At 42.6% G+C, this 25,490-nt stretch overlaps 2 protein-coding genes across 3 annotated transcripts in view; one reads left to right on the top strand and one right to left on the bottom strand.

The window, feature by feature from the left end:
• The window catches only part of unc79 (unc-79 homolog, NALCN channel complex subunit), a 33,520-nt gene extending 32,342 nt beyond the window's left edge, over positions 1-1,178 (bottom strand). The window contains 1 exon segment of the mRNA XM_029461057.1: positions 584-1,178. Within this exon segment, the coding sequence (XP_029316917.1) occupies positions 584-605 (22 nt within the window). The 5' untranslated portion in view covers positions 606-1,178.
• Positions 1,179-4,716: 3,538 nt separating this feature from the next.
• btbd7 (BTB (POZ) domain containing 7) lies at positions 4,717-25,479 on the top strand. 2 transcript variants are annotated; one of them, XR_003834367.1, is made up of 12 exons: positions 4,717-5,052; positions 10,647-10,874; positions 12,706-13,839; positions 18,593-18,801; positions 19,570-19,645; positions 20,018-20,178; positions 20,275-20,418; positions 20,891-21,080; positions 21,247-21,425; positions 21,647-22,051; positions 22,191-23,089; positions 23,120-25,479. XR_003834367.1 is itself a non-coding variant. In XM_029460368.1 (11 exons), the coding sequence occupies exons 2-11, from the start codon at positions 10,793-10,795 to the stop codon at positions 22,965-22,967; spliced, it is 3,357 nt and encodes a 1,118-aa protein (XP_029316228.1). In that variant the 5' UTR covers positions 4,717-5,052; positions 10,647-10,792; the 3' UTR covers positions 22,968-25,479. The 2 variants fall into 2 exon arrangements, 1 of the variants encoding a protein (XP_029316228.1); XM_029460368.1 differs by having other exon boundaries at positions 22,191-25,479.
• Positions 25,480-25,490: the final 11 nt, after the last annotated feature.

Below are 25,490 nucleotides of genomic sequence, written 5' to 3'. Positions count from 1 at the left end.
AGCCCCAAACACCAATGTTGACCCCAAATTGTATATCTGTTAAATACTTAAAACGAGCAATATCTGATTTAAAGTGTGCACAGATCCCTCAGTAAAATGGAAGAGAATCTGAAGATCGGGGCTGCTTCCCACCTGTTCAAAAGCAATCGGAGGAATAATAATAGGAGCAATAGCCTTTCAGCACGGTGTGATCAAACCACATTATTGATCCATTATAATGCCACCATTATGTTCAGTAAAGAATATGTCAGGTCGACCTTGACACCAGCAGCACACCTCGCTTTCTGCACGCGCCTCATTCAGTCACGTCAATCAAAAAAAACCAAATATGACGATGTAGTCATTGAATTGTTTTCCCTAAACATACAGAGAAATACACATATACACAGTTGCTCCCTGTGCTGAGCCCTCCAGACATCCTCTGCAGTGAGAGGACGTGTTGCAACCTGCCATGGCAACCGCGGTTTCATCACCAAGGACAGCTCCCCTCGTTCGCTTTCTTGGTTAAAACAAAAATCACATTTCCAGTTTCCCAAACCACCATGACAAGACAGAAAAAACACACACACACTGCCGTACTTACACTGCTCTGCCTTCGTAGACATTTCGCAGACTCTTGGGGAAACATAGAACCCAGACTGTCAATTGTTTTAGTGTTTTTTTTTCCTCCCCGGCGTTGTGTTTTCCTCAGTCGTGAAAAAGTGAATATACCCCCCTTGCAGCCCAGGCTCGGCTTGATTGTACCACTCTGCGCGATGGATTTATACACTGTGGGGTTTTTTTTGGCGGTGGTGCAGGTCGCTATTAGCGGAATTAAATCCAAGACCCAATTTTGTGAGTCAGTTTTTAATTTGAAGAGTCTTAGTCTTTCGTGGCGGAGAGGATTGTTGATATACATCTGCCACAACATACCTTTCCAAATGGACTGATCCGCCTTTGACAAATTGTCATTCAAGATTTCCAACAACCCTCAGTCCTCTTTGAGCTGATTATAGAAGGGGAATACCAAAGGAAACAGTGTATTTGCTTAGATATTCCTGTGCATTTGTGTATTTGTGCTGCATATAAAAGGCAAAACATGCAACAGATGGTTGTCACATTGTTATGATCATAAGCATGACGAGTCCTGGAGGGAAATGTATATCTTCAAAGATTAGTTATTTTCATTTTTTAAGAAATTTTGATTTTTTTTCCTTGTTTGTGATTGGCACTATATCCTCATTTTGGTAACCCCGGTAATTGGTAATACCGATCTGTATTTAGTCTAATATTAATCTCCATTATCACCTGAAGGCCTTTAAAGAATAAATGATCATTACATTCTTTTATTCTATAAATGTAATTACAGCATGCCTACCATTCCTTAAGCCTGTGAAGTTCTGCATTATTTTCTAGGAGCAAAATGCAACTTAAATAAAATTAAAATTAGACTTCAGGAAACTACAGACCCTTCTCATTATAGTTTGGGCCAAGAACTGTTGGAGTATTTCCATCTCATCTCCAGCTGATCGGGAGCAACATCCTGTCACTGCATCCCAGAATGACCCCTTTGCTTCCTATTTCTGTTTATGCTATTAAGCAAATATTAGGTATTTCCAAAACATTACAGTAATCAGAGCAACAAATTGGCTTACATATCCCATCCCATAAAATATAGATATAATTTCAAAGTCTTTACACAGGGAAACAGTTTTGTCATCAAGTTTTACTTCCCTTCATAACACATCATTGTACAAATCCACACAGAATTACAGTGCATGGACGTCTTCCTGAAGGCAGAGTTCTTGCAGAAGTCAGCGTCCTGGAGGTGATCTCCGCTGGTATTCTGGGATGTGATGCAAGATCCATCCAGCCGGGGCCAAGAGAGTCACAGCAAACACACACAAGGCAAAGAAAGATTGCTGTAAAAAAGTCCATAAGAACATAAACATAAAAGCATAAGGAAAGATATTTATATATTTACTACACACAAGGCATGCTGTAATATAGTTCCCAAACGTCTCCTTTCATCAGCCACAGGTTGAGGGGATTGAACACCTGTGTCCACACCAGAAGGTCCCAATCTCGGTAACTCACCGGGTGATTTAACAGCAGCCCATATTTATATCATCCTACCATGATATTCCCTTTGCCCCTCTGCACTCTGGTATACCTAACCATGTGGTGGGCTTTGTAAAAGCCCCTGTGTATGTCCCTGAGGACAGATCAACAGATTTATAGCGGCATAAACATTGGCCGCTATGTTGCTGTTCCATCATAGGATCCCTTTACAGAGGCCAGAGTTTCATACTGACTTATGGATAACAAATGAATAAAACATCTCTCCCACTCTGCAGACTTAGGAATACAGTTCGCTTGAGTTCCTCGCGTTAGGGGAAATACAGTGTATCACAGATACCAACTTCCCAAGACTGTTGCACTGTTTGTCACATTGTCCTTATTATTCGATTAATTGTAGTTTAGCACTCAGTTAGCACGGGAAAAACATTGCGAGAGACTGTTGCAGTCCATTTTCATACAGTCAAACAATCTGGGATGTCGGTCCATTCAACTTCTATCAAACAACTACAAACAAAGATATTCAGTCCTACCACTGGCCCGATCTTGTCTTTTGCCGGCTTGCTGTAGATTGACCTGTGATCTTGATGAATGGCTTTCATCAACCTGGGCCAGGTTGGTGCGGGTCTCCTCAGAAGGGAGAACATCTTTCTGCTCACAGAGTCACTCATCTCTACTGGAAAATGGTAATGTTTCTGTGGAAATTTCTCCTCATGTCCGGTGAGATACTAACAGATAGTCACTGCTTACATCTAATTCTGATCCCTTTTCCTGGGAGGAGTTACTTTCATGGTCCAAAGATCTTCATGTAAACATACTGACCAACCCCTCATCATGAGGAAATCTGGCCTCGTCTGTGAAACCGTAAGATTAACTGAATACATTATTTTTTCATAAGAATATGAATTCTACATCATAATGAACTCTTGACAGCAAATCAAGATGGAGCAGTACTTAAGTAAGTTAACAGCATCAACTGAGCCAATATTTCTTCAAAACCTACATTTAGATCTGATGTGGACTAAGTGCTTCCAATAGATGGTGGGCATTTTTTTTTACAATTAATTATAGGAATTCAATATTTACCATGAAGAAAAGAAAGCTGTTAATAACTGCATTAATGACTCATCGCTGATCACAAATCTGCCAACCTGAAGAGAGTTATTATCAATATATTGCTTCTTTTTTTGGGGGGGGGGGAATCAGGTTTGTGAATAAACTCTTGGCTGCAGACCTGTGAGGTAAATTATTAATCAGAAAAATATATGAATTGTTCTGGGGGGAAATTATGCAATGTATTCCTAACAAAAAATATAGTTTATAGGTATTTAGCGACAAACCAGATCCCTAATGGAAAAACATCAACAACGAAAGAAATGTAAAAAGTTATTTATCATCCTATTATCTACAATAACACACTAATGACTCACATTGGCTTTACTTTGCCAAATTAGAATCAAGTTACATTTAAGTGCTTAAGATTCTTAATATTGATGTAAGAGCAGGCTGATGAGCATTTATGGCCTGACTTTGGTTTTACAGGAGTCACATTCAGTTGTTTTTTCTTGGTTACTTATTCAATGTCATTCCATTCTTATGTTATTATGACAGGTCTCACAAGGATTTTCAATGTATAAAAATGTACGGTTCTGTATATAGCAAAACTGCACAAATGACCTTGGAGTCCATTGGCTTATAATTAATTTATAATTAAATGAAAAGCTAGCCTATATTTACAGCATGCCAAAGACGTTTTGGCTTACATTACATGTATTGTGTCGCCCTCAACAGGAAGTCAAAAGAACTTCAACCAGATGACAATACAACATATTACACCAATTCAAACAGTGTAGTGGGATCGAATAGATGGTATTAAACTTATATACATTTCCATTGCCTAAATTCAAAGTATAGCCTTCATCATGAAAGAGAAGAGAAGTTAAAAAATAATCATTTTTAAAAATGATGTTTCATTGATATTTATGATAATTTTATTCACTTTTGTACATACTGCAACTGGTTATGTTGCCCTCTACCAAAATACTGACATTCTCGTCTCAGGGGGAACGTAAAGGACGGTATTTAGACGCTTCAACGGAATTGCATTTCTACTTCCTGTCAGCTGATGTCATTCACATACACTTTTTTTCATTTTTCATTCACATAGACCAACAGGAAACAAACTGGGACATGTTTATAATGTTTATGTTTGCAACTGTGAAAGATATCTGGATAATTGTGTTCGCAGCCTACATAATCCTCACTGACACAAATTAATCACTAGGGGGCACTCGCAAATCTGTTATTGCACAAACTGCTCGGAGTACTGACGGGCATCTTGACCAGTCAGTTTACAGCAACTGAGAAACTGTCAAACTGAAGTAAAATACAAGGAAGGAAGGTTCTTTCGCCTACAAATTAAAAGCAAATATAGGCGCAGGGCATGTATCCTTGGCTAATATGACGGATATTTTCATGATTTGATTATCAAAATGTTGTTTGAATTACTTTTCAATGTACACAACCGAACATTGTGTTTGAAAAGGCTTTTATCAGACATATATGTTATTGTACACATACAAAATTGTTATATTATATGTTTTATTTTGAAAGTCTTGACAGGAAGCAATGTTTCTTAATCTGGTTAGTTTGAAACGGTTAGCGTTGGGATAGGCCATCACAACCACCCAACAAGCCGTTGTGCTACTATGGGGAAATACCGAACCGAACCGAGAATAAAAACGGGTTTGGTTTAGTTTTTAGTCGAGGTAAATGCTGGAAATTCGCCAGAAAGTCGATGCAAGTGGGAATGATCGCATATTAGGGATCAAATGTAGACGTTGACGTCGAGCCGTGCGTAATGAGCAGAGTTGGAAAAAGAAGGTGTTGAGCTGCATTTTTTTCTCTCTGCCAGAGACAACTTGGGTCGGAGTACTGTCTAAACTACGAGGTGATACGAAGAATAATAATGCCCACGAAGCTCTCCACTTTCTGGTAAACCTTTTTTTCTAAACAGTTGCATCGCATCCTGGTCGAAGTAAATTGATGTTTCCATGGGGTAACGTTAACGTTAAAGTCGAAGCGACACAGCAGAGATAGCTTACCCTAGCCTCCTAGGATATGCTACTAATTACAGGGCTGGGGTGAATATGACTCCTCTCGCTAGGATGTCGCGAAATATTTGGACATTTCTTCCCATTTTTATCAGCTGAGACGAACAAGCCACTTGGTTTTTGCTCTTACAAGCACTTTTAACTAGGGCTTCCGCTGAGAAGCGATAGCCCACCAATAAGAGCAACAATAGCTCCGCGTAAACGTAAGGCTAACAAAGCCATCGCAAATGATTGATTTTCTTTATACACTGGCTACAGAGGGGACCACCTTTTCCGTTTTTGTAAAGCTATATAGATCGAAAAGTTCGGGATGAATGTGCATTTTAACTTTGCGGATGAACCTACATGTTGCTGTTTATTGCCTCTGTGTCAGATAGTTGTTGATAGGTTGTGCTATGGCAACAATATGGCCTGTTATATATTGCAATCTATATCTTACTTTTGAATAAGGTGTTATTAGTATATCAGTCATATAATCATTTCCAGCAGTCAAATATCCAGTATATACTTAGAGTTCAGGTAATGGGTATCCTGTCTTCAGTTCACAGTTTGTGTTAATATTTGCCTAACCCAGTCATATTATATTTCTATCCTAAGGGGTTCCTCTAACAATATATATATTGTATTTGTTGGTACCACCATCTATTTAAGAGGCGAGGAGCCATATGTACACTGTGATAATCCTGTGGTAATCTCACTAAAATTCGGGTTAGACTCAGCATTCTGCACACCCTGCCTTCCTCTGAAAGACAACCTGTGTGTCTCTGTCTGTCTTTTTAATTTGAAAAAGGTGCATTTACTGGCCTCTTTTGCATTTAGGATTGTCTTTTTACCAGGCTAAGTATTTGTGTCAGTGCTCCAGGGCAGTATAATTACGTGTAATTATTGGAGTTACATGCTCAGAAGTCCATGACTGGCATGAAAGGCCGCAAGCTTGCAAGTACTTGCCACTGAGTGACTTAATGAGCCGGACTTTTGCCTGATTGCAGTTTTACCCTGGTCAGTTGGATGGAGAACTCAACAAGGAACATTGACAACTAACTTAAAATAAGCACTAATTGTTTCCTGGGCTTTCATTCATTCTCTGGAGGTTGACTGTCAGGCTGTGTTTGTATAGTCATTAGTGTGTGTGTGCACACTTAACATTTCTTTATTGAAAAGATGGCTCTGTTCAATTGTTTTGCAGGCTGACCTAGAGCATTTAACTCATCTGTTTATTTGTTATCAATGTAGGTATCCTCTTTTTTTAATTCCAAAGGTCTTAAAGAAAAGAAGTTGTTGATGCTGATGAAATATCATGTGTGATGCACATGTTTTTGTTGGTGTACATTGGCCTCCAGAGCAAAAAAATATGTAATCAGCTGACAACATAGTCAGAGAAATGTTACATATGCTGCACTACGGTTCATATCGTTGGTTGATGGGCTAATCCAGAGGCTGCCCACCATGACTCATCATTGTGGAGACTTTTGTTTTCTCTATGTGTCTGTCATTTCAGTGTGTTGCTGTTTCTAGCCTGTTCTGATTCGTATAGCTCTACTGGCAGAGCGTCTGTTATCAGTCGAATGGCCTGATTAACTGTTATTCTGATTGGCAAAAACACTGCAAAGTTAAGCAGTCTGCTCTGCTGCCGAATTTTGTCATTTCAGACAAAATATGACATCATTATTATTTCAGAGGGAGTAATTTATTCAGTTTTCTGTCCACCTGCGGTCCATATTCCACTCGCACATCTTGCCGTGAGATGTATACGGACACATCAATACAGTGGAGGTCACTCTGTCAAAACGTTCTGGTTTCTGGGGGTTTTTTATGTCCCTTTTTTAGATCACCTCTAATTGTATCAAATATCCAAAGAGTCAAACAGTCTGAAGCAGTATTTTTGTCCAGCTAATGTCCAACTCTCCGTACAGGTCATTTAACAGCTCTTGTGTCAGCAAAGCGTTTTTCATATGACATCCATCTAAATGTATTATAAACTGAAATTATAACAAGGGATTAGTTGACATAATTAGATTTTTATATTAATTGTACAATGCCTGCATCTTCAAGTCAAGAAAGTAAATGATCTACGCTTCTCCTGGGATCAATGTGACGGCTTTATAAGATAATAACATGCCATCAATGGACTAATAAAAATCCCCTGTTGGTGAAATTATATTATAAAGCAGCGTGTTTGAGAGCTTTGACACATTTTGAGCACTTTGCAGCTACTGTGTAATTTTAAGCAGGAAAGTGTTTGGCGGGATGTATTTCTACAGTTGCTGCCTTTTTTTTATTCAGGCCTGACTGCGATACTTCCACAGTGATTGCTCCTTCAGAAGAGTAGGACCTGTGTCATTGAGCCTAACAAAGATTACTGTCAAAAAGTGGTGATTACATCATTTCATTCTTAGGATTCACAGTGGGACCAATGGAGAACACTGAACCTAGGTGTCTTTGTGCCATTTGAGCAAATCGATGTAAGTCTTTAGAGTCACAAACTACTCTACAATTACCAGCAAGGCAAGAAATATAAATTTCTCAATCATCTGCTACACTGCCCAAGTAATTCTCCACATCACTTTTGATTGTTGAAGTCTTGTCATGCCGCCTTAGCTTCATTACAGCTGTCACTTTGATTCAAAAATGTTGGCTGTGTGTGTTTCATTAGCAGAGCTCTGGCTAAGGGGATGACTTTTAAGAAACTGCTTTGAAATAATAAGAACATGCTCCTGAAATGCTGGGTTGCAGACAGGAAATGAGATCCAGATACCTACCGCTTCCCTTTTCTCTAGCCATGATGAGGAAATCCACATAAATGATTGATAAAGTGCCCTGACTGTCATTTGAATAATACATTGGTCCTGTTCCCGTGCCAAGCAGTTTTGTATAGTAATGTTCTGTGGGAGTCTTGAATTCAGTTTTTTAAACCTGTGCAAGTGGCTGATTTAAATAAAATAAAATGATCTGAGTAACTGAGGCAAGGTGAGCACTTTGAAAGTGTGTGTGTGTGTGTGTGTGTGTGTGTGTGTGTGTGTGTGTGTGTGTGTGTGTGTGTGTGTGTGTGTGTGTGTGTGTGTGTGTGTGTGTGTGTGTGTGTGTGTGTGTGTGGAGAGAGAGATAGGTGGGGGGCAGGGAATGTCTCCTGCCACCTCTCATTAGGGACATATAGTCCAGCTCGGCCGGCGTCTGAAGTTAAATTCGGTTCACTCATTTGAATGAGTTAAAGCCGTGAGTGTGCCTAGCTGGGAGTCAGTGTATTGTTCAATTGATGTGTTGTGTGTGAATGCTTTGTTTTATTCTGCCTCTGCTGTGCTCCTTTGAGGACCCCACCCCCCTACCACCCTTTGTAAACAAGACAGTATATATCTCAAGGGCTTCCTCCTCTTCTACATATTCAAATTCAATTTCTAATTTTGTCCAAATGAATTCCCTGTGAAGATGGAGCTTATTTAAAGCAGTCTAATGAAATAAAGATCAACCAACATTTCTATTGGAGTGCTCCAGTGTGACTGCTTGGTGACTGTGGAGTAAGAGGCTGTGGTTTTCCATTGAACCCTTGGGAGGCTGGGTAGTGCTGCTCTACAGGAGTAGACACAATGATTTATTAGTATGGTAGGCAGGAAAAACTAGCAGGCTGAGATAAAACAGATCACCCTCCAATTCTCCGTCTAGCCTCGCATAGAAAAGAGAAGAAATGTATACATGTATATCACTCTTTTTATATTGAGTTACTTAAAGGTCAAGAGCAATGAAAATTAGATTTCAAAGTCTCTTAATAATGTTTATAAATGGGCACATGTGGCCATATTTAAGCAAAGTTACCCAAGATGTAAGTGCCATGGAAAATTTAGAAGCTGTCCCTCCAGTTTGGAAAATAATCAAAATAATTTTGATCTCCAATGTGCTTGCTGGTAGAAATGAAGCCAGATATACTCCGCTTGTAATTAATAGCCTGATGGATTAAGGGTATACTTAATTAATGAGGTGCCCTGTTTTCTGTTAGCTCGTAGCTAGGGACACTACAAAGGAGAGAGTGGAAAAGTTACTGCAAGCGCCTTCACTGGTGCTATGTCTGGCAAGAATAGGCTGAGGGAAAATGGCTGTTTAGAGCTATTAGCTGTAGCTCACCTCTGTCGCACAGCATTTTCTGTCCCAAAATGATGTTTGTGTTTGAACCATATAAATGAACAACCACCTAAATAATCAAATCTTTGGTCCTATAGAATGAGTATCACATTAGGGCTACAGGGGTCATTTTGTCACAGAAGACGGACTTGTCGTGGCAGGGAAAGGGCAGGTGTTAGTGAAAACATGGCTCTGTTGCATTCAAGGACCCTGGAACTGAAGCAGCAGCTAAATGGAATTCAGCCATCATCCGTTTTAATTATTTAAACTCGTGCTTTTTCCTACTGTAAACTGTTCAAATGTCTACTGTGACAACGCATAGTTTAAAAATTGTTAAAGGACTAAATAACCAGACTGCAATGTCTGGTTTTTGGCTTAAGCAATTAATTAAATTCCTGACAAGTCAAAGTATTTCTTCCCGTTAATCCAAAAATCATATTAAAAATCCAATATGCAACATCGCCCAGAACGGCCTAATGCAACTAGAAGTATTAATGGGAAAGCTACCACTGCTATGGCAAAATTGCTGACATATTGTCTCGTAGTATATATTGTCATATTGACCTACTCTATGTCACATAATGCACTGAGATTACATTCACACATGACATTCCCCATCAGCGCAGCTGTTAAGCACTGACAACAGTTTCACTGAGTGCTTAGTCTGACTACTGACATGAACTGAATAGAGATCCAATGTTTGAAAACTAGCTTACAGATATTTCAAACGTAAATAAATGAGAATGTAATACTCAGCTGCTTGTCTTGAATTAATATGTTCTTGGTGAAGGAATTGTCAATAAAATTGCAGTATAATTATACTCTGACTGCACATTGACCTGGTAAATCATCCAAATGATTCATTAGACTACCAATGTTAAACTAATAAGATGAGCAAAGGCAGAGTGTTGTACCTTCCTCAGAAAATCACCGTACATCTGCATTAGATTTGTTTTCTGAGGGCTGAGCAAAGGAAGTCTCTGTTAACTTTAGTCACTGTTATAGATTATAGATCGAACACAATGAAGACTGTCACAAAAAAAAAAAAAAAGCGCCTTCTCATCACATTTATTTGTGTTTTCAGGCCTGTAAAATTGCCACGGCAGCTATGATTTCATGATTGAATGAAATCAATTTGGCTGAAACAACAGTGTGATAGATAGTAATAGATGTCCCTCTGTTCAGCTTCCTTAACATTGACGCCCCTGGCCATTCATTATCTTTGACAGAGTCCAAACAGTCCAAACTCATCATGTTGCAATCTCTGTGAGATGTTTGTCAGCAACATTTTAAAAGGTATCCCCTCTCTGACTTAAACATCTCTCTTACTGTTCTCTCTGTCCTCTTTCATTTTCCTCCCTCCAGGTATGGCAGGCTGGGCCCGGGGCTCTGAGGACATTTCAGAGGATCCGTGCCTGACCCACCACTGAGGATTGAGAGGAATACGTTGTCTGAGCAGAATGACTCAGCAAGAGGGGGGACCCCCAAATAGCCAGTGAAGAGAAGTGAGGATGGGTGCCAATGGTTCCAGCTATCCACACTCATGCTCCCCACGCATAGGGGGAAATGCACAGGCACAGCAGACTTTTATAGGTTGGTATTTTATCTATCCTATTTAATTAAGAGCGTTGTGATTGGTTGCACGGTTAACAATGTCATCTCTGATGGATGATTCTGTATCTTCAGCCAGCAAATGATAAAATATCTTTGTTAGTGGAACTGTAAGTGAAAAACAGGATTTACTCTTCTGAGGTGAGAGTGTTAAAACTGCTCCTGAACCCTCTTGGCACTGTGCACCCATGCTACAAACACACAAGGGGGTCTAGCATGGCCAAACTCACACTTTAAATTACATTAACCTGCTTCCATGACAACTAATGGTGCAAGAGGTGAATATATCTGTGCATGAGAGCTCTTGAAACTGGGCCATTGACTCGTACTACTGACACAAATGCTTTAAAAAGAAATGTGTCTACTTTTCCCTGCCATATGGATTGTATGTAGGATTATGAGAGGCAGATATGCCTCAACGTTCACTCGCGTTAACCAAACTCACAGTAAGTATTCTGCTGTCGGAGTTCAAAATAACTTCCAACAAAAAAAGTAGCAGCATTGCAGTCTTTCTTTTCTTAGCTTTGTTGTTACTATGTGCTTGTGGTGTGATGTGATTATGATAAGGCTGCTGGTTATCAGACCGGATGGAAGCTAATCTGGTGTCATGACTTTGTGTCCTTGTGGCCAGCTATAGGCTGCTTGTTAAAATAATTGTTTTGCACTGAATGACATGACAGCTACAGTCTGAAAACCTTTGCTTTTGTTTCAATTTCATGTTGTTAATATCATTGTCAGAGAACATTGCTGTTCTACTACAGCAAGCTTATTTCTGTCTGCACACATGCACTAAAAAGAGTCTGATTTATAGGTTGTATTGCTTATGTGCGTGTTACTTGTATGCACACAGGTGTATGAGGTCACTTTGTGTTGCTTATATTTTAAGTAGCGCTTTTGATTGGTTGTTAGAGATCCCTGTTTATTATGGGTTAAGAGACTTAGTTGACACTGCTAAATTAACAAGCATTGGGAGTCTTTTTGGTTTATGGTCCTTAAATCTTTCCCTCAGACGGTTTGGAGAACTGAGATTAATTTAAATAAATCTGTCGTCAACAAAAATCGTTATTCAGTCAAGTTTCTAAATGACTTTGGCTCTGAGACTTCTTCTTAAAAGTGAAAGTAAAGCTAAGTTTTCCCTGTAGCCCCTGAGACCTATGATGTTTACGCTGAGCTCTGTTAGTTGCTTCGGTGAGCTGGCCTTTGCTACAGATGATTCACAGTGTTTGAATGATTACTATTTGGGTAACACTGATGGATGCTGAGAGAAGGGCAGGAAAAGAAGATCTCCTTGGCAGAGCCTTCTCTGACGTACGAGTCCTGTCTCTCAAGCTAAAGATGACTGCCATTTAGTGTAATTGATTGAGCCCAAGTATGTGAATGGACTGAAGTTCATTGAGAAGTACAAAGCAGGACAATGTCTTCTATGAGCTAATTGGTTTTTACTCTGTGGGGACCATAGTTTGGTCTACACAAAACAAAATAAAGGGATTCTGTCTGTTTCCTTTCTGCTGTTGAACTAGATCCAAATGCTCTGGAAGTTGAGTCAGGGTAGTGTGTGTGTTTGGCCTGACGGAGCTGGCAACACCACAGGGGTGCTAGAGACGGATTGTGTTTCTGTCCTCAGGAGTGAACTGGTGTTGGGGTTATGAAATGAATGTTTCACCAGAACTATTAAAGGAAATATCTAGGAAAAACGGTCATTGCTATTCCATAATGAGAACATATTTCATCATTTCTATCCAGTATATTTTGAGATTTTAAAACACAATCTACAATTCTTATGAAGCTAACCTGCTTTGCATGTTCATTCCAGGGACCTCATCCTACTCTCAGCAGGGATATGGCTGGGAGTCTAAGCTATACAGCCTGGAGCATGGCCATGAGCGGCCCGCAGACAGGAAGAAGAAGAGCCTTGGACTGGCGACCCTCAAACGGAGGTTCATCAAGAGAAGGAAATCCAGCCGCTCAGCTGATCATGCACGGCAGATGCGGGAGCTTTTGTCAGGATGGGACGTCCGTGACACAAACGCTCTGGTGGAGGAATATGAGGGCACAGCAGCGCTCAAGGAGCTAAGCTTTCAGGCCAGCCTGGCACGTGCCGAGGCACCCAACCTGCAGCGGAATCTGGCTGCCCTCTACCAGCATAAGTACTGCACTGATGTGGACCTCATCTTCCAAGGTACTTGCTTCCCAGCTCACCGGGCCATCCTGGCTGCCCGCTGCCCCTTTTTCAAGACTCTGCTGTCGTCATCCCCTGGCTATGGAGCAGAGGTTCTCATGGACATTGAGACAGCTGGCATTGACGTTCCCATGTTCTCTGCCCTACTTCACTACTTGTACACTGGGGAGTTTGGGGTGGGTGGGGCGGAGGATACCCGGCTGCAGAACGTGGATGTACTGGTGCAACTCAGTGAGGAGTTTGGTACACCCAACTCCCTTGAGGCTGATATGAAGGGCCTGTTTGACTACATGTGTTACTACGACGCTCTGCTCAGCTTCTCCTCGGACTCTGAGATGATAGAGAGTTGTAATGAGCGAGGTGCTGTGGCTGCAGCACCAGTAGTGGGCTCAGTATGCCCCGGAACCCCAGACGAGGACCTCAGGGCTCATAAAGCTATCCTCTCAGCCCGTTCTCCTTTCTTTAGGAACCTTTTGCAGAGGCGCATCCGCACAGGAGAGGAAATGACAGAGCGCACATTGCAGACACCCACCCGTATAGTGTTGGATGAGTCCATCATCCCACGGAAATATGTGCAGGTCATTCTCCACTGCATGTACACAGATGTGGTGGAGCTCGGGCTGGTGCTGAGGGGAAGCCCGTCAGCGGGCAGCCTCGGCGAGGTGCAAGCCCTGGTGTCTGGGGGCCGTGGAGCCAGCACACGCACCGAGGAGGCCATGGAGCTGTACCATATCGCTCTGTTCTTGGAATTCAGCATGCTTGCTCAAGGTAAGTCATAATCATCACCGTGTATAGATACCATTTAACCATAAATGTGATTTAAAAAAATAATAATAATAAATATAAGTTAATGATATTGGACTGTTGGAAGCATTTCTGTTTAAGTGCTTGTTGTAGCTTTTGTCATTTTATAGACATGTTTTAGAATTAAATCTAAGACATTAAGATATCAATAATGTAGCAATAAATGGGTTTAATTGTCTACCTCTACTTTTAAGCAGCATTGTCTCACAATTTAGTTTGATTTATTTTATTAACAACGTGTCCTCTGACTGAAGGAGTCTCAGTACTGCAGTTGGCTACTGCTGATGTCTCAGCTTGGACAAATTGTTTTATACAGTAATAATGTAGCCTTACCACGAATTTCGAGGTTCATTTGTCAGTTCCGACTGTTATAATTATAGTATCGGTCTCTGTGGATCAAATTATAGTTGGATTTTGTCAGAACTGGCTGGATGTTTTTGTGAATTAATGCCTCGCAAGACTCGGGCCTATTTTATACTCTCCCTCCATGCATTCATATGTGTCTCACGCTCATTGTATTAATATTCCTGTCCTTTTTAAACTACATTATGCATATGTTGGCATGTGTGCAATATGGTTGTGCAGAACGGGCTAGTGTTAAACAGCTTGGCTGACTGTGATGGGTGTGAGAGCTGCGGCTGCCAGTAACAGATTGATAAAGGCTGGAGGGGTTGTCTGTGTCTCCAGGGGCAGGCAGCTTACTGTCAGATACATGCAGCGCATCTGATCCTCTGTCAACACTTGGTCACTGGTCGCCTACTTCGTCACTGGTCTATCTTTACTCTGATGACACTGTTTTTTTACTCTAGCCACTGTTTCACTTGCTGACCCCAGTAACATGCCTAAGATTAAAGTCATGGTTTGACATGAGCCAATCACTTAGTCATTCTCACCTCCTCCAGAGTGGCATGATCACTGTCCAGTTTCTAACACACAAAGCTCCTCTTCAATCCAAATAACCTTTGCAATATGCAGTACTTGTAGCAGCCTATTTCACATGCATGCACAAAGTACTGCATTTTGCTGCATGCAGCACTGTGTGGCTCCAGAGAGGCTGTGTGACTCAACACTGTTTTCATATCCCATAACCATCTTCTCTTTCATAGAGCCACGATGATGGGAATTAGTTAGTCAAATATTGAAATTGTATTATGAGACACATTAAACAATTTAAGCATACCGTTTCACTGCCTCATGCTGTGTAATGAAATCAAAACAGTATTTTTTTCAATTTAAAACGCCAAGTTACAATAATACTCAACATATCTAAAATGCACTCAGTATAGTTTGTTTTGACTCAAAACACTTCAGTGAAGCTGTTTTACATTAAAAGATGTTTAAGTGTGTGCTAAGCAAACGCATAGATTTCTAAAACTTGGTTTGAATCCAGTACAGATGTATTGATTCCTCAGTAGGCAGATATTGCTGCCCTTTTTGTGCGAAATTGATACAAATTTAATACATCATATTATCTTAATGGGGTTAATGTATTGTCATTGTACAACACAGGGTTGCACAATGAAATGCAAAGAAAAACAAAAAGACTACCATTTTTAATGGTAGAGTGTGGGAGATGAGGTGGAGTTGAGGAGCCTCACAGCCTGAGGAAAGAAGCTGCTCTGTAGTCTGGTGGTGGCATTGGATACTTCTGTGTCGCTTGCCAGGCAGCAGCAGGGTAAACAGGCTGTTGCTAGGGTGGCTATTGTCTTTTAATATCCTTTGGGCTCTTCGCAGGCACCTCGTCTTACCGATGTCACTGATGCTTGGTAGAAGGGTACCAATGATTCTCAGAGGGGTCTTAATCACCGGCTGCAGATCCCTCCTCAAATAGTGTGACTATTTCTGCTTCAAAATGCATCCTGTCCAAAGAGTAACTTATATGAACAACAAAAGATATTTCTGGGACACAATGCTACAATTGTAAACCTGCATTTCAAAAGCACAGGACTAGTTGTGGGCAGCTGGTGAATTCACTGTATTGACTGGGGGGCCAAGAATCAATCATCTTTTTAAGACCTGTGCATTGATCTCAATAGCACTGTGCACCCACAACGTACACACAGTTGGTTAGACGCCACCTCCCAACCTTGAGCTCTAGTATCGCTATCAGGGTCACTCTGGCAGCTTAAGCCAACAAGCAGCCAAATAGTGTCATCCCAATGCACCGTCACCCCCTCTTTCTTCCCATCCCCCCTCTCAACAAGCCCCTACTGGAGGGTATTTTTATCCCCTCTCCTCCCTCTCCCACAGTGCTGCACTGCTCTAATCAGTTCCCATGAAACCTCAATGTGGAATGTGGTGAGATGGTTGAGGTTGACCTGGTGTCATTTTATCCAAGTCATTTTATCCCCTCTCTTTGTCTATTTTGCAACTTCCCAGTACCCTCTGTATTTTATCCCTCTGCGCCAGAGACAGCAGAGGCCGGAGGCATTATGTTTTCAGGTTGTCCGCCTGTCTGTACACCTGTGATATTTTAGGAACGCACTGAGGGATTTTCTTCAAATTTGGCACAAACATCCACTTGGACTCGAGGATAAACTGATTATATATTTGGTGATTAAGAGAGACCTTTGTCAGGAGTTTCATATGTAGAGACCCCTGTCACACTGTACTGCCCCTCATGTGGTCTTCGACTGCTGCTGTGTGAGGTTTTTGTGAATGAGTTGAGCACTCTGTCATTCTTTCTTATTAATTCTCAACATGCGTATCCCTTTATGACTCCATCCCACTCAAATGGCAACCAATATTAAAAGGGTTATTAATTTTTCAAGTGCACCACGGAGATGAGAGCCAGTTGGTGTGGTTTCATCTTGTGCACTGTGGTTCTTCCTCTCTCTCCATGCACACGGACAACCAGTGCTTTCTGTGCCCCGTCTTGTGTTTGTGGATGCATTAAGTTGACTGGAGTCCTAGTCCTTGAGTGATCATCATCAGACATGATTTACATCCGTAAGCTTGTTTACAGGCCATTGAGTGCAGTTGATGATTTAAGTGGCTTTGGAGACTGCGCTCCATAAACAAAGAGCTCCAAATATTAAGGGCAAGACAAAATACATACGTCCCCCAAAGTTAGTGTAGTGAAAAGCTGGCTGTTGCTGCTCCTGCTGTTGTGTTTGATATTCTTGTCAGTCTGCTAAGCTCCAATGAATGTAGTGTACCACCCGTGGAGAGAAGGGGAGGCGGGTTAGTAATAGATATAATGCTGATTCTAATCTCCAGCTCATAATAAAAGTGCTGCGTTTTTAAAAGACTGGCTCTGAATTCTAATGTGCTAACACAGAGCAGAGCTGTTTGCTTTCCTGGGCCACTGGTCCCAAGTGGGGTATCGTCTGTGTGTCTGCCTGCTTTTCGGAGAGGGCAAAGATGCAAAGGTGAAAAAGCACTTTCTAGAAGACGTGCAGCACAGGGAGGAGTGGTGGGGACGAAGACACAGATGTTGTGAATCCATTTCCTGTCTGTTTTATAGCAGATAAAAAAGCCAAAGTGCCTGGGTGCACATTTCAACTACATCTGTCTACTTAACGATGCAGTGTTTCCACCCTTCGTTTTAAAACACTGCATGTGTCTGCTTTGCATTTCGTTAACTTGCAATGACAACTAAAGGACACCCAAATGGTGAAGCATCATAAGTTTGTGCATGTGCATCATTGCTTACATATGTGTATGTGTTAATCTTAGAAATGTGTGAGTTGTGCTTGGACGGATATGCAGCCTTAGATTTAAAAGCAAAAGCATCTTTGGAGCCATCACACTCAAGTCTGGTGTCCAGTTTCCCAGACTGTATGTTCAAAAGTGGTGGTTTGGGGGCAGAAAGGCATCTTAGATCTTCTACTTTAAGATAAGCGTTTCCCCGAGCAGCGTTGCTACTTGCCCAACTATGAGCTGATGGACAGGACGGCCTGGAATGAGGAAGTTGAAAAGCTTGTGTGTCAGTGCAGAGCAGCTCTAACTGGACATCAGTCAGTCTGGCTTTATCTCCATAGATGTCCATTTAGTAAACGTTATTGATCAGAGAAAGGCTGAGAATAAGAGCCACTTTGGCATAGACCTAGTCAATCATATGTTAATCTGAGGAGATTTTTGTGGGTTTAATTCTGCCGAAATGGATCCTTCTTAGAATAAGTGAGTTTGAGTGCCAGCGTAGACTGAATTCTTAAAACTTGGTTCCCTTTTTTAAATGGCTAGAGCAGCAGGTACATAATTCCCTAAGCCTTCTGTGGCTTTAATGCATTTTTGATTTATGCACACACGTGTACACAATTGCACAGTGTGTGTGCCTGTGCACCGGCAGCACATTTCCTCAGGCTGCTGTGTTTACTTATCACTGTTAAGAGGAGGCAGCTTGAGACTGAAACACATCAAGGTATCAAAGGCATTTATGTGGGTTGGTGTGTTACAGAGTTAAACCACTGCCTGCTGTTCTGGTATGTGCCCTGATTTAGGAAACACAGCAAGGAGGATGTGGGGGCTCATAGAGGGAGATCCCTGGGTCAGTGAATACGAGTCAAAACTACTGATGGTCTGGCAGTGGCTGCAGAATAGACCACTTGTATTCTATAATCTTTCAGTTAAATCATTCACTATTGTATTTATTTTCCTTAAACTTTTGTTAGGTATTATAATGCAAGCTTTAATATATGTACTTGTTTTTGGAATATGATACATTTGTGCCCATAAAGAGACAATGTGTAAATTGCTTATTCATCTCATTGTCCAGGCTGTGAGGACATTGTTGTGGAAAGCCTTTCTCTTGACTCACTCGTCCCAATCCTGAAGTGGAGCTCCCAGCCGTATGGCTCCAAGTGGGTCCACAGGCAAGCAATGCACTTCCTCTGCGAGGAATTCAGTCAGGTTGTCACCTCAGATGTTCTCTACGAGCTTGGCAAGGAGCACCTTCTCTGCGCAATTCAGTCTGACTACCTTCAGGTAAGGAAACAGAACATCAGCTGTCAATCTGTTGTCACCCTCTGACATCTCACAGTGTGAAAGATACGTTTTCTAGTGTGAAGAGTTTAGTAACGAGTGCCTGAAGTATTGTCACAATTACTGCTTGGTGGAAATACAGTTAACACAAACAGTGATGCATTAACTCAGACACTGTACACACACATAAACACACTGATGACACTCAGGATCTCCAGAGTTGAGTAACATTCCCTGGAGGGAAATGCCTTCAAACCAAGAACCTAATCAAAGCTGAGCTGTCATCTGCACTGCCAAGCTGGCATCAGACCAGATGGTTGAGGTGTTGAAATCCAACTACACAAACAAACCAACCAGGCCTGAGCTTTGCTGGGACACCTCTTGAACATATTGCATTTTCACCTTATCTTCATTTAACAGCTTCACACATTTGTTCTCGACAATATCTGACCTTGTCCTAATAATACTTCTGTGTCTTTCTTTCTCCCTGTTCTCTCTCTCTCTCTCTCTCTCTCTCTCTCTCTCTCTCTCTCTCTCTCTCTCTCTCTCTCTCTCTCTGTCTCTGTCTCTGTCTCGCTCTGTCTCTCTCTCTGTCTCTCTCTCTCTCGCTCTGTCTCTCTCTCTCTCGCTCTGTCTCTCTCTCTCGCTCTGTCTCTCTCTCTCGCTCTGTCTCTGTCTCTCTCTCTGTCTCTCTCTCTCTCTCTCTCTCTCTCTCTCTCTCTCTCTCTCTCTCTCTCTCTGTGTGTGTCTGTACCTTGGTCTCATTCACAGGCGAGCGAACAGGACATTCTCAAGTATGTTGTTAAGTGGGGCGAGCAGCAGCTTATTAAGAGGATGGCAGACAGGGGTAAGATAATACACTCTATAATTACCCTCTGAGCAGACCCCTAATGGCTCTGAGGAAATTACCCACTTACCAGAGCCTCCAAAATACATTTAAAAGCATTACAAAAAGGAAGCAACTTTATCCTTAAAATGAAGTGGCCTCATAGTGAGTGGCCATTTCATGCTGAAATAGTAAACAATTGTCTCATTATTATGATTAATGGGGAAAAAACATTTTTTTCAGGCTAGCAACCTGCTTTAGGAAGCTGAACCACACAGAAGGCTATGCAATAATTAAAAGCATTAAAAGCCTAATTATGGTTGCATAAATAGTCACGGTTATATGCTGAATATTAAAACCTGCTAATGGCTGTTCCTGTCCTCATTTACACAGAACCCAACCTGTTGAGCGGCACAGCCCACAGTGTGAATAAGAGGGGAGTGAAGAGGCGAGACCTGGATGTGGAGGAGCTAAAAGAGATCTTGTCTCCTCTCCTACCCTTCATCCGAACTGAGCACATCTTACCTCCCAACAGTGACGTCCTCGCTGACGCGGTCAGTACTCGTGTGTTTGTGCGCGTGCATGTGTGTGCGCCTGAGTCATTGTGACCTTCATAAACTGAGCATCCCATTCTTCACCTCTGTTCTCAGCTTAAAAGAGGTTTGATAAGCACCCCTCCTTCAGACATGCTTCCCACAGCTGAGGGGGGAAAAGCCAATGCCTGGTTACGGCAGAAGAGTGCTGGCATCTATGTGCGTCCCCGCCTCTTCTCTCCTTATGTGGAGGAGGCTAAGGTAAGGCTCTAAAACGTCTGATTAACGGGGCCTCCAGACAAAGCAGGAAGCAGTGGATTATCTGTGTCCCTTATAGCGATCATTAAAGAGAGTAGAGTATCTGTGAAGAGGACAGACTAACCATTATGTGCCTTGGGAAAATGTGTGGACCTGTTCATAGCTCAGATGTGGTAAAACCATCCATGCCCAACTGTTGCTATGCATATGCACCATTTTAAATAGCTGCCTCCATCATCTTGACTGAAATTCCTTTTATGTCCATTTGCACACTTTTCCTAATAACTTATAGGGCGCCCAGGGCCATGAATATTTATGAACGTTTCCCTAGACCAGAGAGAGTCATTATTAGATGAAGTGTCAATCAAGTGGAACTAATTTGCGAACCCTCTCAATGTCCTTGAGTTGCACATAGGATTTTTATTTCTTAGATGTTCTGGTCTAACTTGCCCTCTCTCGCCTGCCTGTCCCTTAGTCTGTGCTTGATGAAATGATGGTGGAGCAGACGGACCTGGTGCGTTTGCGATTAGTGCGCATGTCTAACGTCCCAGACACGCTCTACATGGTCAACAACGCTGTGCCTCAGTGCTGTCACATGATCAACCACCAGCAAATGGCAAGCAACTTAAGCACAGCTCCTTCGGTTGTGGCCAATGAAATTCCAGGTAAGAAAATTGTTGAGCAATGACCAGATGGTAACAGACACTGGCGCTTATGTCAGCAAATATCCAAACCTTTTCAAGTGCCCTTAAACAGGATGCTAATATTAAGCTAGTATCAAAATGTGAAACATCCATCGACGTATGCGTTTGTTTTGTGTGCATCTTTCAGTGCCTCAGCTGTCTGTGGTGAAGGAGATGATCCGGAGGCTGCAGGAACTGAGGCACACAGAGCAGGTCCAGAGAGCTTATGCCCTCAACTGTGGTGAAGGAGCCACCGTCAGCTATGAACTGCAGCTGCGGGTGCTGAGGGAGTTTGGGCTGGCAGACGGAGCCACTGAGCTACTGCAGGTTAGTGTAAAGCAAAGTTTGTCCCCATGGGTTAGAGTGTGATGACACGGCTAACGGGGATAGTAAGGCTGAGGACGCAGACTGGACCTCACTAATGCAGCAGACACCGACCTTGAACAAACCCAAGCAGATAAATCTTAAGGAAAATCTTAAAATAGGGATTGCTTTGTCAGCTCTACAATGGATATAGATTTCTAAAGCTCCTCTTATGCTATTTTCAGAACCCGTACAAGTTCTTCCCTGATGAACGGTTTGGAGATGAGAGTCCAATTCTGGCTCTGCGCCAGGTGGGTCGGTGTCGGGTAAACAGCAGCCCAGCCATGGATAGCATGTTCACAGAGCTGGAAGGGGTAGTGGGCTTCCACCCTCCCCTACCTCCTCCACCTCCCCCATACCACCCCCCTGCCACACCCAGCCATGCTCAGCTCAAGGGTGCCTGGCGTCCCCGTGTGCCCATGCCTACCCCTACCCGTTCCTTCTCCTACCCCTGCAACCGCACCCTGATCCAGCGTCATGCAGCCGCTAAGCATGTCACCTCAGACTACTCCTCTGTGCCCAGGCCGCAGCCCCCAGACTGCACCAACCCGCAGGCTATGGGCCGAGCTTTGCTTTCAGATCAGCAAGCGGTGAGTGTGTGTGTTACTTCCTAGAGTCCTTGGGCTACGATTTTGTTTATTTAATTGCAGCTCCATGCGTTGTGCCTGGGATCATGAGTTGCTCAATTGTCAGGTAACATCACACATTTCTATGTGTTTTTCGATGCAGATGAGCATGGAGCCTGTTATGAGGGAGTTCATGCCTGACATTGCACTGGGTGTCTCGGTCATGTCCCTGAGGGAGCAGCACATGGCAGAGATGGACAGGGAAGGCCCTCACAGCCCGATGGGCCCCTCAGGCCACCATCTGCCCCATGGGCCCTGCCCTTCTGCCCGCCACACCCATGGCCACGGTCCCGGACATGGCCACTCCTGCAAGAGACACGCTCCTGAACCCAAGCTGGAGGCTCAAGCAGAGTTCCCTGACCTGTACGACTTCTCCTGCCGACCTGCAACTCCGACCTCCACTCACCCTCTGCCCTCCTTTGCAGGACCAGACCTCTACAGCCACAGCTGCACCCCCTCCAGCTCTTATCCACCTCCCTACATTTCTGACTCTCAGTCCCAGGGCCGCCCTCAGGGACGGACTGCCCCTGACCCGCTACGTCTGGATGTTCTCAGTATGACCTCTCAGAGGCATGACGGAGTCCTTGCCAGCCCTTCTGGCGCCCAGCCTAGGATGGGACACATCCCAAGGGGGCGATCAAATGAGACAGACCTGACTCACGGCTTAGGCCATTTACGGTCTTCCAGTGGGAACATGGACAGCTATGAGGAGAGGCACACAGGACCTCGAGATGCCCCGGAGGAGATGGTTCTAGCTGGAGAATCATTGGGCCCGGGGTCCCTCCAGCAGCCTCACCGGAACAGTGTCAGCGAGGAGATCGCCAGAGACCGCAGGTCACCTAGCAAGCCTGACTACCCTTATAAGAAATCTGCACTTTAACCCCTCTCGAGGACCAGGGGTTGAGTTAAGAAAAGGGAAAGCATGATGAGCGGCTGTCCATCACAATGGATGGCAAAGCACTAAATGTGTGCCTGCGTGTATATGTGTGTGTGTGTGTGTGTGTGTGTGTGTGTGTGTGTGTGTGTGTTTGAGTTTGAAAGGACCAGGGGAAAGGGGTGGTCGATGGTTGCTATTTATAGGATCTGTCCTTTTTGTCCTACCTCTATCACACTGTGCTATCCATCACACAGTCAGAGTATGGAATGAGTAAGATCTGTAGGTTAATTGTCAATGCTTGTAAATTGATCTCTGCAAGCCTGCCTAGTCCTGCTGGTTTAGAGGATGACTCGTGCTCTTCTAGGATGGGTTGGTCTCTTGAGTTTGATTGTAAAGAAAGAGGTTAGCTCTATGCAGTGTGAGTCCTGCATGAGGTGGTCACAAAACTAGATTATGTAGCTCAGTTATAAACTGATGGTTTAACAAAGTTCATATTCATAGACCATGTTTTCTCTCAATTATTTTCAGCATAAAATGGGGAGATGGCAGGATAGGAATTTCAATTTACACAAGCTAACAATGGTACACAGTCTGGGACAGGGAGTATTGTGATAAAATCATATGTAAATACGTCTGGCTCTTATCTTTTCCTCCCATTACATGTATTTCCATTTCTTCCTGTAGCATGCATATAGCAGCCCACTTAACTATCGTTCTCCTCCTCGCCCTGGTCCTGCAGTGCTAATGAGTAATGGGCCAATGCTTGGTCACACAAAGCAGGAATTGGATCCGACCGGAAGTAGGTCATCATTCTCCGGTAACCCAGTCTGATAATTGTGTCAGGCTTTACCTATCGCAGCCTTTGAGTGTCTGGCTTGGAGGCAGAAGCCGGGTGTTTTTAGAGGGGGGGGGGTCAGGTGGAAAAAAATATAGGGGTGCCGTGGCAGGTGATCAAATGGAGTACTGGGGGTTTGTTGGTTTTTCAGCTGAAACAGGTGTGTGTGTGTGCGTGTGTCTGTGTGCGAGGATAACTTTAATACACACAGGTGTTTAGACAATCTCAGTACTGTACACTCCCATCTTTAGTCAGGTCTGTTAGAACATATCAGAGTCAGATGATTTAACAAGAAGCTTTGGCACAGAGTGCGGCGGTCAATGTGCTAAAGCCTTTAGTTCTGTTTAATCCAATAGCATCAAGTTAGCAAATCTAAAGCCTTAATCAGTGCTTGGAATATTCAGTTTTAGCTACCTTTGTCCAATTAAGTATGATTTTATTACATCGCAACCCCTTTTCAATTGCTTATTTGACTGTTCACTACGGATACATTAACTACCCCTAACCCAAATGTTAAAACCATGCATCACGCCTCCATCACGCCACCTCATGGGATATTTTGAACCTGCATAGTCGGTGTTGATACTGTTAAATATGCTGTTAAAGAGCCGCTGTAGCTCCAGCACCAGCTCCAGCACCATGCAAGTACACACATAAAAGCCTGTTACAGCCAACAGCTGGCATACAACCTCACATACAAGTATCATTGCACTGTAGGACCCACCTGTCTATTAGCTGAAGGGAAAAAGAACAAATTAATTTAGAAAAAAAGGAATCTGAAGAAAAGTTGGCGATTGCTGGCTCATATCTCCAATGGAAATTGTATATAATGAATTGAACTACACACAATTTTTAATGGTTTCTATCACATTTTAGTGGTTGTTGACGGTTTGAGTTTTTACTGTAGTGGACAACACTGTGTACTTGTCTTTGTCATGAAATCTCACTAAGAATGTGTGGTATAAAACATAAAGATTGTGTCTCAGAATCTATTTTGTTCTTAAATGTTATGCATTCGGGCAGTCTGTTCAATGTTGTAGGTGGTGTGGATTACCATGTTTTGTTTTTTTTCAATTTTCCTTTACTTTTAAAGTAACAGGAATATGTAGAGGATCTGAAGATATTAGCTCTCTGCTTAGCAGTGATAAAGTTGCCAAGCAGAATTTTTTTTATTTTCCCATCTAGATTGCTTCATGGGGAAAAAATGCAAAACTCCAGATTCCAACTCCAGATTCCTCCCCATGTTCATGTTGGGTAGTTTTATTTTCCAGGACAATGTTCCTTTGAATATAAGTCCTTGTTTTGCTCTTTGCTGTAGGAGTCAGTGCCTTCCCCCGCCTGCGGCTGGGCTTTTATTGGAGAAGTGACTTTGATGTCTATGCAAGCTCTTTTCTACCAGCTTACCAGCCTGCATCAAATAGTCCTTTGAAATCTCATGTAGCTCATTTTGTGTACATAGTGTTATTTAGCACCTTTTGAGATTGAACCATCTGAAATGTGTGATTGCTTGTGTTGAAATATAACAGGTACTTTGTACTTGTATGGTATCATAGAAAACATGTTTGTAGATTGATATTAAGTTGCATTTAGTTTCACTGAATCTATTTTTCTACTGTCACCTCAAAAGGTGCATAACAGTGGGCATCATCAAAATAAACTGGTTTGATATTATGGAAATTATTTGATCTCAG

This window comes from Cottoperca gobio, chromosome 22 (genome assembly GCF_900634415.1).
Source record: "Cottoperca gobio chromosome 22, fCotGob3.1, whole genome shotgun sequence".
NCBI classification, from domain to species: domain Eukaryota; kingdom Metazoa; phylum Chordata; class Actinopteri; order Perciformes; family Bovichtidae; genus Cottoperca; species Cottoperca gobio.
This window is presented reverse-complemented; position numbering and strand designations above follow the sequence as displayed.